General features: G+C 42.2%; 1 protein-coding gene across 1 annotated transcript in view; it reads left to right on the top strand.

Moving 5' to 3' along the window:
• The window catches only part of SNX31 (sorting nexin 31), a 58,553-nt gene that overhangs the window by 27,290 nt on the left and 17,078 nt on the right, over positions 1-14,185 (top strand). Inside the window, exons 3-6 of the mRNA XM_044294512.1 lie at positions 10,537-10,651; positions 10,870-10,934; positions 11,550-11,660; positions 13,618-13,720. Coding sequence (XP_044150447.1) covers positions 10,537-10,651; positions 10,870-10,934; positions 11,550-11,660; positions 13,618-13,720 — 394 coding nt within the window. The remainder of the gene's footprint in view (positions 1-10,536; positions 10,652-10,869; positions 10,935-11,549; positions 11,661-13,617; positions 13,721-14,185) is intronic.

Raw genomic sequence — 14,185 nt, 5'->3', positions numbered from 1 at the left:
ACCCAGAATTCACCACTATATGATACCAACAAAACACTACTCAACCAACACAAGAATATTATGCAATACAGCTTTAAATCTGTGAGAGATATGCAATCAATGGATTATGCGGAAAACTCAATCGAGAAGATGACAGATACGAGCCCTTGCTCCGCCCAAAAATGATGACCAATCTTAAGATAATGGTAGTATTGCAACAAAACATATAAATTATTGGCTTTGATATCAAACTAGGGAATATAAAGATTCCCAACAAAGAGTTTCTCCAATATTATCCCCTTGTTTCAGTTATATGCATCGTAACTGAAATCGGAGAAAATACTGATGTAGCAACTAACGTAACATGTCTGCAAATGAGCGGGTATCTGGCTAAGTATCAAGCCAATTAATTTAGATCAATACTACATAAAACAAAAATATACATTACCCAAGGGTCAAGTGATGTGCAGAGTCTTGGGGCAGCCAGCTCTCAAGAGTTTTTTCCGATAATCCAAATGATTCTCCAGAGATCTATAATCCAAATGTTTTTCTTTTTCTTTTTCCCTTCTTTTTTTTTTCTGGTAACTGGTTTCTTAACCCAAAACTTATCAGATGAACACGCCCTCAGAGTTTGGAACTTTCCAATCATTGTTGGATGGGTGTGTGCATTGATAAGGAGCATGACGTCATAATGCTACCCAGAATGCACTTTTGCTACTGATGTAGTATTAACTGCTCATATCTAGGTGGCACTGTTGTATAAGCAATAAGCATCATACCAGTAAGGGTTAACTCACACATGCCTGATATTTTCAACACTTCACACCTCTGACATCTAGAGGCCTTGTCTCAGGGCTGAGGGACAAACTTTGATACATACTTTGAATATATACTTTGAGGAACATCTAGACCATTCTCACACTGTGGAATTCATGTTCAGATAGGAAAAACAATGAAGCCTCAGAATCTGCAGGTGCGGTGTATCTTCTAACTTTCTAAACGTATAATATATTGTTACAATAACACTAACTTTTGAACAGCACAGTAATTTTCTCATGGACTTACTTTGGCCTACATGAAAATCCATACAAAACAGTGAATATAAATCAACATTGCTTTTAAAGGCAATGAATACCCATTATAACTAAAATAAGTAGATATAACTGTTTACACTTATGAAAAAGCACAACAGTTGCAACAGGACAACGACCCAAAGCATAGAAGTAAATCAACAACAGAATGGGTTAAACAGAGAAAAATACGCCTTCTAGAGTGGCCCAGTCAGAGTCCTGACCTCAACCCGATTGAGATGCTGTGGCATGACCTCAAGAAAGCGATTCACACCAGACATCCCAAGAATATTGCTGAACTGAAACAGTTCTGTAAAGAGGAATGGTCAAGAATTACTCCTGACCGTTGTGCACGTCTGATCTGCAACTACAGGAAACGTTTGGTTGACGTTATTGCTGCCAAAGGAGGTTCAACCAGTTATTAAATCCAAGGGTTCACATACTTTTTCCACCTGCACTGTGAATGTTTACATGGTGTGTTCAATCAAAACGTGGTAACATTTAATTCCAAAGGGTTCACATACTTTTTCTGGCAACTGTATGCCGTGGTCAGCAGTGACCGTGGCATATGAGAGGTTTGCACTCCCTCTCCTTAGCCATCGGGTCCCCGTGCTGTGGTGGCAGGGATCCGATGGATGCCCAAGCCATTCCAAGGCCTTGGGGCCTGGCAGCTACGGAGGCCTATGAGGCCCAGCCCCCAGGCTGGGTCTCATAGGCAAACTATCAGAGTATTACACGGTGTAAGGCCCCTTTCACACGGGCGAGATTTCCACGCGGGTGCAATGCGTGAGGTGAACGCATTGCATCCGCACTGAATCCAGACCCTTTAATTTCTATGGGACTGTGAACATGAGCGGTGATTTTCACGCATCACTTGTGCGTTGCGTGAAAATCGCAGCAAGCTCTATATCAGGGGTGCACAACTTGCGGGCCATGTGCGGCCCCCAGAGCCAAGGTTTGCGGACCCCGTCCTCCTGGACAGACACACAGTTGATCGCGAGAGCAGCTGTGTTTCTACCCGCAGCGACGCGCGATGGATCATTACAGCTCCTGCCCCTGCACTGTAGCAGGAGCAGGACAGGTCCCCAGCTGTCAGTGACAGCACAAGACCCGAGGAGAAGGCAGAAGCAGTCTATTAGCGCTTCTGCCTTCTCCTCACACAGGTGAGTGCTATGCAGGATGGCCCCGGCTTGGGGACAGAGGAGTGAAGAGCTGCAGGTTCAGGAGACTCTGATCAGCTCTGCCTGTGTACAAAGGCCCCACAGCAGGCTGGTTTCCCCTGTAACTGGGGATCCTTTGGATGCCCCAGTTACAGTGGAAATAGTGTGCAAAAAAAAAGTCTGTGTCCCCAAAGGTCTTTCAGTGACCTCTTGGGGACAAATTATGTGGAAAAAATATATTAAAAAATAAGTTACCTTTTAATCAGTTGGGTTAGTCATAGTGCACCTTTTCTCCTTTCAGGTCACCTTTCAGTTGTCCTTTTCAACTAGCTGTCGTCCTGTACAGCGTGGGCGAAGGTAGAATATAAAAAATATTTTAAATAAAAAAATAAAATAAAAAACTTGGCATTCTCTTGATGAGCTTCAAGAGGTAGTCACCTGAAATGGTTTTCACTTCACAGGTGTGCCCTGTCAGGTTTAATAAGTGGGATTTCTTGCCTTTTGAATGGGGTTGGGACCATCAGTTGCGTTGTGGAGAAGTCAGGTGGATACACAGCTGATAGTCCTACTGAATAGACTGTTAGCTGCTTTTTTCTTGCCATAATACAAATTGTAAGTAAAGAAAAACGAGTGGCCATCATTACTTTAAGAAATGAAGGTCAGTCAGTCCGAAAAATTGGGAAAACTTTGAAAGTGTCCCCAAGTGCAGTCACAAAAACCATCAAGCGCTACAAAGAAACTGGCTCACATGCGGACCGCCCCAGGAAAGGAAGACCAAGAGTCACCTCTGCTGCGGAGGATAAGTTCATCCGAGTCACCAGCCTCAGAAATCGCAGGTTAACAGCAGCTCAGATTAGATGACCAGGTCAATGCCACACAGAGTTCTAGCAGCAGACACATCTCTAGAACAACTGTTAAGAGGAGACTGTGTGAATCAGGCCTTCATGGTAGAATATCTGCTAGGAAACCACTGCTAAGGACAGGCAACAAGCAGAAGAGACTTGTTTGGGCTAAAGAACACAAGGAATGGACATTAGACCAGTGGAAATCTGTGCTTTGGTCTGATGAGTCCAAATTTGAGATCTTTGGTTCCAACCACCGTGTCTTTGTGCGACGCAGAAAAGGTGAACGGATGGACTCTACATGCCTGGTTCCCACCGTGAAGCATGGAGGAGGAGGTGTGATGGTGTGGGGGTGCTTTGCTGGTGACACTGTTGGGGATTTATTCAAAATTGAAGGCATACTGAACCAGCATGGCTACCACAGCATCTTGCAGCGGCATGCTATGCCATCCGGTTTGCGTTTAGTTGAACCATCATTTAATTTTCAACAGGACAATGACCCCAAACACAGCTCCAGGCTGTGTAAGGGCTATTTGACCATGAAGGAGAGTGATGGGGTGCTGCGCCAGATGACCTGGCCTCCACAGTCACCGGACCTGAACCCAATCGAGATGGTTTGGGGTGAGCTGGACCGCAGAGTGAAGGCAAAAGGGCCAACAAGTGCTAAGCATCTCTGGGAACTCCTTCAAGACTGTTGGAAGACCATTTCAGGTGACTACCTCTTGAAGCTCATCAAGAGAATGCCAAGAGTGTGCAAAGCAGCAATCAAAGCAAAAGGTGGCTACTTTGAAGAACCTAGAATATGACATTTTCAGTCGTTTCACACTTTTTTGTTATGTATATAATTCCACATGTGTTAATTCATAGTTTTGATGCCTTCAGTGTGAATCTACAATTTTCATGAAAATAAAGAAAACTCTTTGAATGAGAAGGTGTGTCCAAACTTTTGGTCTGTACTGTACTGTATGTATAATTAAAATATATATATATTATACATTATACATACAGGTGCATCTTAAGATAATCAGGAACTCCAGAGCTCTCGGGTTGCACGTGCATGGCTCGTGTTACGCACGGGTTCCTCATCACGTCTCAGGCTGTTATTGGTGCGTTACCTTGGTAAGACACGTTCGCCAACATTGAACGAAAGATTACATACCTGACACGTCATTCAGGTTCGGCGATCCGTTCCATATTTGTTATTTTGCATAGCACGCAGTCACCTGGGGTCATGAACGTGTTCAAAAAACAAAAAAGGCCATCATAACACTGGATTTGTTGATTTCCTGGTTGCAGGTTTCCACACAGTTCTAATCACGCTGCCTGAAGCCACTTATGAGTGTAAAAACTTAGTCCGCGGTGAGAGTCCCCACAACAGTGGACAGGTTGATAGAGGCTGAATTAGAGAAAGGGTTCCTCATAGGCCCCTTTTCGGTTCCCCCGTTCGAACACTGGCGGGTCAACCCGGTGGGGGTAGTCACAGGTAAATTCAGCAAGAAGGAGAGGCTGGTCTATGACCTTTCATGTTTCCAGCCTCAATTCCCTCATCCCATCTGAAGAAGTGAGTATGAAGTATTCGTCTATAGGTCAGGCCATTGCTCTCATCATGCAGGCAGGGCCTGGGGCTCATCTGTCCAAGGCAGACATATCAGATGCCTTCAAACTACTTCCCATCATGCCTGCGCTCTGGCAGTGGCATGGTATCAAATGGACGAACCTGTATTATTTTGCCACCAAACTGACATTTGGCTCCAAGATTAGCCCCTGGCTATTTGACCAGTTCGCTCAGGCCCTGCACTGGGTGTTGGAAGTCAAGTTTAACTGCAGTCATGTTGTTCACTATCTGGATGACTTTCTGCTGATTGAATACCCAGGGCGTACACCCCAGGATCTGGACACCCTACGAGTAGTTTTTCCCAGCTAGGCGTGCCAGTGTCGCCTAAGAAAATTGAAGGCCCATCCATGGTGATCCCTTTCCTGGGTATTGTACTAGACTCCATCAACATGTTAGCCAGTTTACCGGAAGATAAACTGATCCGGATCAGGGAAGTCATACACAGATTCACAGTCACGAGAGTATAAACAAAGGCGGAGTTAGTTGTTGCTAGGGATGCTAAACTTCGCCATGCACATTATTCTACAGGGAAGGTAATTTATTTCCCTTCTGTTAGCTCTTCTTCCCGCGGCTCCACAACAGCACAGCCCGGTTCAGCTAGATGCTCAGGCTGTAACAGATCTAGTCATGTGGGATCTCCTTTTTTATCCCCTCAGCTACCAGTTCATCTCCTGTGGATTTTTCCGACGCTTCTTCCAGTATAGGTTTTGCAGCCATTTCTGGCCCTCACTGGCTGGCCGGAGGAAGTCTGACAAATCCCGGGGTTTCTCAAGTCTTCAGCCTTGTTTGAACTGTACCCCATAGTGGCTGCGGCGTACGTATGGGGTAGTTCATGGTCCAATTCCACAGTCACGATAGTCTCTGATAATGCAGCTACGGTGGATATTTAACGACAGGTGAATCCAAATCCCCACTAGTCATGTCCTTCACCAGGAGACTAGTTTGGCTCTCGTTACGGTGTAATTTCCACTATTGCTGTTCCCATATCGGGGGTACCCAGAATGTGGCGGCTGATGCTCTGTCACGGGCTAATTTTTCCCTTTTCAAACAGGTCATGCCAGAAGCGGACAACGTAGGGGCCGTGATACCCCCTCACTCCCATATGTCCACTTTCATGTTTGCATCATTTTGTAAATGTAATTTTATTTTTTAGGATCTTATAAGGCTTAGAATTTTAGAAGCAAATTTTAAAGAAAATTTCTGAAGCCCACTTTAACCGCCTCCAGACCGCCTAATGCACAGATGCGTCCTGGAGGCGGTCGATTCATTCCTCCTGGACGCATCCGTGCGTCATCTCGCGAGAGGCGAGACTTCCTGTGAACGCGCGCACAGGATCGGAAGGTAAGAGACAGGATCTACACCCAACAGGTATATTAGACGCTGTTTTGATAACAGCGTCTAATATACCTGGTCCTCTGGTGGTCCCTTTTGCTGGGGTCGACCACCAGAGGAAACAGGTAGCTCAGTAAAGTAGCACCAACCACCACTACACTACACTATACCCCCCCTGTCACTTATTAACCCCTTATGAACCCCTGATCACCTAATATACACTCCCTGATCACCCCCTGTCATTGATCACCCCCCAGTAAGGCTCGATTCAGATGTCCGTATGTGTTTTACGGATCCACGCATCCATGGATCGGATCTGCAAAACACATACGGACGTCTGAATGGAGCTTTACAGGGGGGTGATCAGTGACAGGGGGGTGATCAGCCCATATAGACTCCCTGATCACCCCCCTGTCATTGATCACCCCCCTGTAAGGCTCCATTCAGACATTTTTGGGGCACAAGTTAGCGGAATTATTATTATTATTTTTTTCTTACAAAGTCTCATATTCCACTAACTTGTGTCAAAAAATAAAATCTCACCATACCCCTGACGGAATCCAAATGCATAACATTTTTTAGACATTTATATTCCAGACTTCTTCTCACGCTTTAGGGTCCCTAAAATGCCAGGGCAGTATAAATACCCCACATGTGACCCCATTTCGGAAAGAAGACACCCCAAGGTATTCCGTGAGGGGCATATTGAGTCCATGAAAGATTTTAAATTTTTGTCCCAAGTTAGCAGAAAGGGAGACTTTGTGAGAAAAAAAAAAAAAACAATTTCCACTAACTTGTGCCCAAAAAAAATAAAAAATTCAATGTACTCGCCATGCCCCTCATTGAATACCTTGGGGTGTCTTCTTTCCAAAATGGGGACACATGTGGGGTATTTATACTGCCCTGGCTTTTTAGGGGCCCTAAAGCGTGAGAATTAGTCTGGGATTCAAATGTCTAAAAATGCCCTCCTAAAAGGAATTTGGGCCCCTTTGCGCATGTAGGCTGCAAAAAAGTGTCACACATGTGGTATCGCCGTACTTGGGAGAAGTTGGGGAATGTGTTTTGGGGTGTCATTTTAAATATACCCATGCTGGGTGAGATAAATATCTTGGTCAAATGCCAACTTTGCATAAAAAGGGAAAAGTTGTCTTTTGCCGAGATATTTCTCTCACCCAGGGTATATGTAAAAAGACACCCCAAAACACATTGCCCAACTTCTCCTGAGTACGGCGATACCAGATGTGTGACACTTTTTTGCAGCTTAGTTGGGCAAATGGGCCCACATTCCAAAGAGCACCTTTCGGATTTCACAGGGCATTTTTTACAGATTTTGATTTCAAACTACTTCTCACGCATTTGGGCCCCTAAAATGCCAGGGCAGTATAAATACCCCACAAGTGACCCCATTTTGGAAAGAAGACACCCCAAGGTATTCCGTGAGGGGCATGGCGAGTTCCTAGAATTTTTTATTTTTTGTCACAAGTTAGTGGAAAATTATGATTTTTTTTTAATTTTTTTTTCTTACAAAGTCTCATATTCCACTAACTTGTGACAAAAAATAAAAACTTCCATGAACTCACTATGCCCATCACGAAATACCTTGGGGTGTCTTCTTTCCAAAATGGGGTCACTTGTGTGGTAGTTATACTGCCCTGGCATTTTAGGGGCCCAAATGCGTGCGAAATCAAAATCTGTAAAAAATGCCCGGTGAAATCCGAAAGGTGCTCTTTGGAATTGTTACAAGTTAGTGGAATATGAGACTTTGCAAGGAAATAATTTTTTTTTTTTTAAATTCATCATTTTCCGCTAACTTGTGACAAAAAATAAAAAGTTCTATGAACTCACTATGCCCATCAGTGAATACCTTACCCTAAGTTCACACCTGAGCGTTTTACAGCGCGTTCAAACGCGCTGTAAAACGCTCAACACATGAAAACCAATGCTTCCCTATGGGAATGGTTCTCACCTGGGCGTTTTACAGCGCGTACAATCGTGCTGTAAAACGCCCGACGCATAATCAAGTACTTGAGCTTCTTTGGGGCATTTTGACGCGCGTTTGTGGCCATAGGACACTGCAGTCAATCACTCAAACGCGCGTTTACTATTACAAAAAACGCTCATAGAAACGCGCAACAAAAACGCGCAGGTGTGAACCCAGGGTTAGGGTGTCTACTTTCCGAAATGGGGTCATTTGTGGGGGGTTTCGACTGTCTGGGCATTGTAGAACCTCAGGAAACATGACAGGTGCTCAGAAATTGAGAGCTGCTTCAAAAAGCGGAAATTCAAATTTTTGTACCATAGTTTGTAAACGCTATAACTTTTACCCAAACCATATTATTTTTTTTTTTACCCAAACATTTTTTTTCTAATCAAAGACATGTAAAACAATAAATTTAGTGAAAAAATTTATATATAGATGTCATTTTTTAAAAAAAAATTTACAACTGAAAGTGAAAAATTACATTTCTTTGCAAAAATTTTGTTAAATTTCGATTAATAACAAAAAAAAGTAAAAATGTCAGCAGCAATGAAATACCACCAAATGAAAGCTCTATTAGTGAGAAGAAAAGGAGGTAAAATTCATTTGGGTGGTAAGTTGCATGACCGAGCAATAAACGGGGGGTTGAAGTGGTTAAGGACCACTTCAATTCTAAAGTCACTTTGTGGGGCTTACATAGTGGAAACCACCCATTAAATGACTACATTGTAGAAACTACACCCCTCAAGTTATTCAAAACTGATTTTACCAACTTTGTTAACCCTTTAGGTGTTGCACAAGAATTAAAGGAAAAAGGAGATGAAATTTTTAAATTTCACTTTTTGGCAGATTTTCCATTTTAATTCATTTTTTCCTGTAACACATCAAGGGTTAACAGCCAAATAAAACTTAATATCAATTTTCCCGATTCTGCAGTTTACAGAAACGCCCCACATGTGGTTGTAAACTGCTGTACGGGCGCACAGTAGGGCGTAGAAGAAAAGGAGCGCCGTATGGTTTTTGGAGGGCAGATTTCACTGGGATAATTTTAAGTTGCCATATGACATTTAAAGACCCCATATGACATTTAAAGACCCGTAGAGTAGAAACTCCAAAAAAGTGACCCCATTTTGGAAATAACAGGATAAGGTGACACTTTTATTGGTACTATTTTGTGGATAAGGTGACATTTTTATTGGTACTATTTTGTGGTATATATATGACTTTTGATTGCTCTATATTTGCTATATTGCTTTTTGTAAGGCAAGGTTACCAAAAAATGGCTGTTCTGGCACAGTTTTTATTTTTATTTTTTTACAGTGTTCACTTGACAGGTTAGATCATGTGCTATTTTTTATACAGCATGTTATGAAGGCAACAATACCAAATATGTCTTTTTATTTTTATTTTGTTTCGGTTTTACATAATTAAAGCATTTTTGAAATCATGTTTGTGTCTCCTTTTTTCTGAAAGCCATATTTTTATTTTTTGGGCGATTTATATTATGTAGGGGCTCAGTTTCTCAATCCTCGGAGCCCCAGGCAGGCACCTCCTAAACGGCTGATAACTCCGCCCTCCGTGCGCCTCTGCCCGCCCGTTTACTCCCCTCCCCTGTCCCTTTCCACTGCGGCAGTGCGGTACAAATCGTAGCGGGCGCATGCGCAATGCGATGCCCGCTCCTGGCAGGGCATCGCAATACCTATTGCGCATGCGCCCGCTACGATTTGTACCGCACAGCCGCAGTGGAAAGGGACAGGGGAGGGGAGTAAACGGGCGGGCAGAGGCGCACGGAGGGCGGAGTTATCAGCCGTTTAGGAGGTGCCTGCCTGGGGCTCCGAGGATTGAGAGACCGCCCTGGGCACTTGAGAGGGCTCAGAAGATAATCTTATAAGTTCGTTTTCTGCAAATTGAAAAGTCCGTTTTCTACAACAAAGGTACCGTTTTTATGTTCTGGCTGGATCACATAACCCTATTTTAACGGTCTAACATGCTAAAATGTGGTGACAGACTCCCTTTAAGGGGTTAGAAAGTTTTTCAAGATCGGAGGAGTACATTTTCACAAGGAGTTATCCCATGGCTAATGTAAATGTACATGACAATCTCTTTGTAACAAAGCTAGAACCTGCCCTGTATCTCACATGGATCCAGAGATCTCCCCATTCATTGCTTTGATAGTTTTTTATCAAGCTGACCGCTCAGGGGAGTGTCCTTTCTGCTGCAGCTCAGGGGGCGTGTCCATCCTCTGCCTATCACAGCTCAGGAGACAGCTGAAGGATCAAACTGAGCATGTGCGGCCATCTCAGTGAGCAGGTCAAAGTAAAAAAACAAACAGCAGGTGGCGCTATACAGATACATTTTATTGAATAACTCAGTGGCTATACTAAATTTATAATTGCATACAATTAAAAAAGAATTCAGATCCAGGTGCTGGTTTGAAAACTGTAGAATATATTTTCATGGGACAACCCCTTTAAGTGGCAGAATTAGTTTTGTGAATGAAATATTAAATGTTGCTGTTTATTTTCTACATGACACTTCTGGCTGACTTTTTAAATTACAGATGCGTGATATATTTGGAAATAGGCTCCCGACATTTCCACCAAAATATTATCTAGCGATGACTAAATCTATGGCTGTACAAAGGAGAATAATGCTGGAGAGCTACTTGCAGGAAGGTAATGTCACTAAAGATCCTATGTCTTTGCATTAAAGGGTTTTCTGGGTCTTCTGTATTGATGGCCTATCCTCAGGATAGGGTGAGGTGGGGGTCCGACTTCAGGCATAGCCAGCACATGGAATAATGCAGACCTGACAACCTGGCTCAGCAGGGAGGGATATAAAATGCTATTATATTATATATCTATTGACCTTGTTCTGTTTTTTGCTTTTACAGTTGTTTTAGATCCTGTTGTTTCTAACAGTGATATCTTCATCACATGTTTCAAGAAATTACAGTTGGTAAGCATGCGCTCGCCATTTTTGGCTATAAAAATGTTTGCTCCCATAGTCACTAACATCCAGTTGACACAAGCCCTTCTTTTAGGGTGCTTTCATACCACTGTTTTTAATTTCCAACAGGGAATGAGGTTGTGTGTTTTTTTTTTTGTTTTTTTTTTTTTGTTGTTTTTTTTTTGTTTTTTTTTTATGCATTTCAGTTTTTTTGGGATTGCAATAGTGCGCCTTCCTTTTTTTTGCTGGATGGAACAGCACAGAGTACATCTGCACTTTCCAATATAGTTTAAAAAAACATCCGCATCTGTTAAACGCATTAGTTTTTGCAGGATTTCTGAATAAAAACTGATACATGTAATGGGAAAAAACAAACAAAACGTTGTATGACAGAGGCCTTAGGCTAGGTTCCTAAATTCGGATTTTTTCATATGCTTTTTGAAAGCCAGTGGTTGATATGGTCCAGACCTATCTTTTGGCTTAGAAAACGACATAAAAAGCCACCACTACCCATCCCATTGCCATTCTAAATGGTACATCTGTACTCTTGTACAGCATCTGTGAACCCAACTTTATGACCTTGTGAAAGCTGATCTGAACTGATAATGCATCTATATTTTTCAGGAAACATTTAAGATGCCAGCTATAAAAGTGATCCTCAAAGTTTACTTGCCAGATGGCAGACAGGTTAAAGTCGACTCGAAGACTTCCGACACTGCGGAGAGAGTGCAAGAGGTAAATTATTTATCCATTTTTTACTTTGTACAGCTGATTATAGCATCAAGAACCTGAGCTTTATTACTGCAGCCTATAGGTGTCAACTGACCTGTCAATTAAGCTTTAGACCGGCTGAGAAAGATTAGATTTTTGTAGGAATGCTCTTTGATCTGTGCAGAGGTCAATGTGCAGGGAGGGGGAGTAGATAAGCTCTGACAATCGCCTATTGTGAAAAGTGGAAGTAGATATGCTGTGACCACCACCTATTGTGAAGAGTGGATCCTGTATCATCTGTCATTGTACTCACTGATAATGAGAATGCTGAAAAATAATCTTTACAGAACAGGAAGTATCCGTCTATTATTAGGCTTAGTGTGAAAACTTATTATTATTATTATTTTTTTATACTGATGATGACAATTGGATAATTAAACTAAACACCGAAAATGAGTGAAAATATATTGAACATAAACTTTACTGATCACCGTGAACAATATGTTCACTGTCTTAGCTTATTTTGATTGCAGGGATATTAAATACTGTTTTGTGATATTTAATACTATGTCACAAAAACACATTTACTGTAATGGTTTTTGCTTTGTTAATTTTTTTTGTAATAACATGTTTGTAAAGAAATGTAACATTTACCATAAAAGAGCTGGAAAGTAAAAGTTAAATTTTTCTGCCATACCTTTGTACTAGAGAAATTGAGCCCCAGACCCGCCATAGAGCAGGCTGCCTATAAAGCTACTCTTCATTCCACTACGCGTCGTCTCCCTTGTGGCAGTGACTTAGTGTAATTACTACTGAATGGAGCGAGTCTGAGACAACGGGCAGTCTAATAAAGAGGAAGCAGCGCTCACATGGAGTGTCGTCTTGAATTCAAACAGCTGATCGGCAGGGGTGGCGGTTGTGGACCCTCGCCAATCAGATATTGATGACATTTCCTGAGGATAGGTCATCAACACAAACAGGCTGCACAACCCCTTTTTTAATAGCATTACTGTTTTCTTCAAAGGCATAATGCTAAATAAATAGTAACACTGTTTAGTAGCTTTTTAGGCACAGAAAACCCTAACCTTACAATGGAGGAGTCCTATAGAGTAGTGGTAAGTCTATTGCCTGCTATACAGAAGGCCTGTGGTTTAATTATCAGCAGAGATTTATCAAGTCATTTTCTCAGTAAAGGTTATGGCAGAATAAAATAGAATTTTTTTTTTCCACATCTTTACTTTTCTAGTAAAAGATACATTTTCTGCGAAGTTATTATTAAAAGAGGAGCAAAAACCATTACAATAAATGCATTTTTGTAACATGTTTACTATAAAAACAGTATTTGATATCCCTGTAACCATAATAACCTGTACAATATAGTGAACACATTGTTTATGGTGATCGGTAAACAGCATAAAATAAAAATGGCTGTTGTGTATGGCAACATGGCCATAAAAAAAAAAAATTGTGGCTATGAATGCAGGGCCAACATGGTTTGCCTATATGGGGCCCTGAAATTCCTGATGACGGCTCTGATTGGAGCTCTCTGCATCGCACAACTGCATTTATATAGGGAATGGTCAAGTGAACCTGCCCCCACACATTGCCTGCCGCTGCCATTGAGTTTGGGCCCCATAGCAGCTGCTGCCACTGTATAGCTAAGCCCTCGCACAGGACACCGCACCATGCTCCATACATGGTTAGCCTATAGATGCTGCAGAACAGGACACATCCATAAGCCACACCAATATGCAGAGATGGGGCTATGCATCTCATATAAAAGCAAGTTTTTTACCATTTTCCCTGTTTTTTTTTTTTAGCTGTAAAAAAAAAACTAAAAAACCTTAGCTGTAAAAAAAAAACAAAAAAAAAAAACTCCAATGCTAGTTCAGTTCATGTGTGAAGGCTCCATTTTTGCAGGGTGCTTTGTAGACATGGCATATAGATTGTTTCATTTCTCCTGTATACTTGTATTTCTCAGGTTGCCTTGCTTACATTAAATGTATCCAGAGAACTTATGGAATATTTCAGCTTGTTCATTACACATAAAGATGCTGAAGGCGTTTTCTCAGGTAGGTTCTTGGGTTTGTCTTTGTAATCATATTAACAATGACGTAGCTAAAATGGAAGATTCCTAGTGAAATTATTATGTTCATCACAAAAGAACCATTCTGAAATTACAGCATACATCCTTAGGTATCACCTTAAGGGTCCATTCACACATCCAAAATTGCGGAACGGATGCGGACCCATTCATTTCAATGGGGCCGCCAAAGAATTTTGAGCATGTCCTGTTCTTGTCCGCAGCCATGGACAAGAATAGCTATTTCTGTCATAGTGCCAGAACGCACATGGCCGGTATCCGTGTTTTGTGGATTCCCATTTTGCGGACTGCAAAATACTTGCGGACGTGTGAATGGACCCTAAGTATATACCAGAAGCACATGCCTAAGGTGGCCTTGCAGGAGAGTGTGAGCAATATCTGACCAGCACCAAATCCGCGGTGGAACGCTGTGGTGGGAAGGAGCGGGCTCCACACGTAACTGAAT

This window comes from Bufo gargarizans, chromosome 5 (genome assembly GCF_014858855.1).
Source record: "Bufo gargarizans isolate SCDJY-AF-19 chromosome 5, ASM1485885v1, whole genome shotgun sequence".
NCBI lineage: Eukaryota > Metazoa > Chordata > Amphibia > Anura > Bufonidae > Bufo > Bufo gargarizans.
Note: the sequence above shows the minus strand (reverse complement) of the source record. Positions and strands in the feature narration are given on the sequence as shown.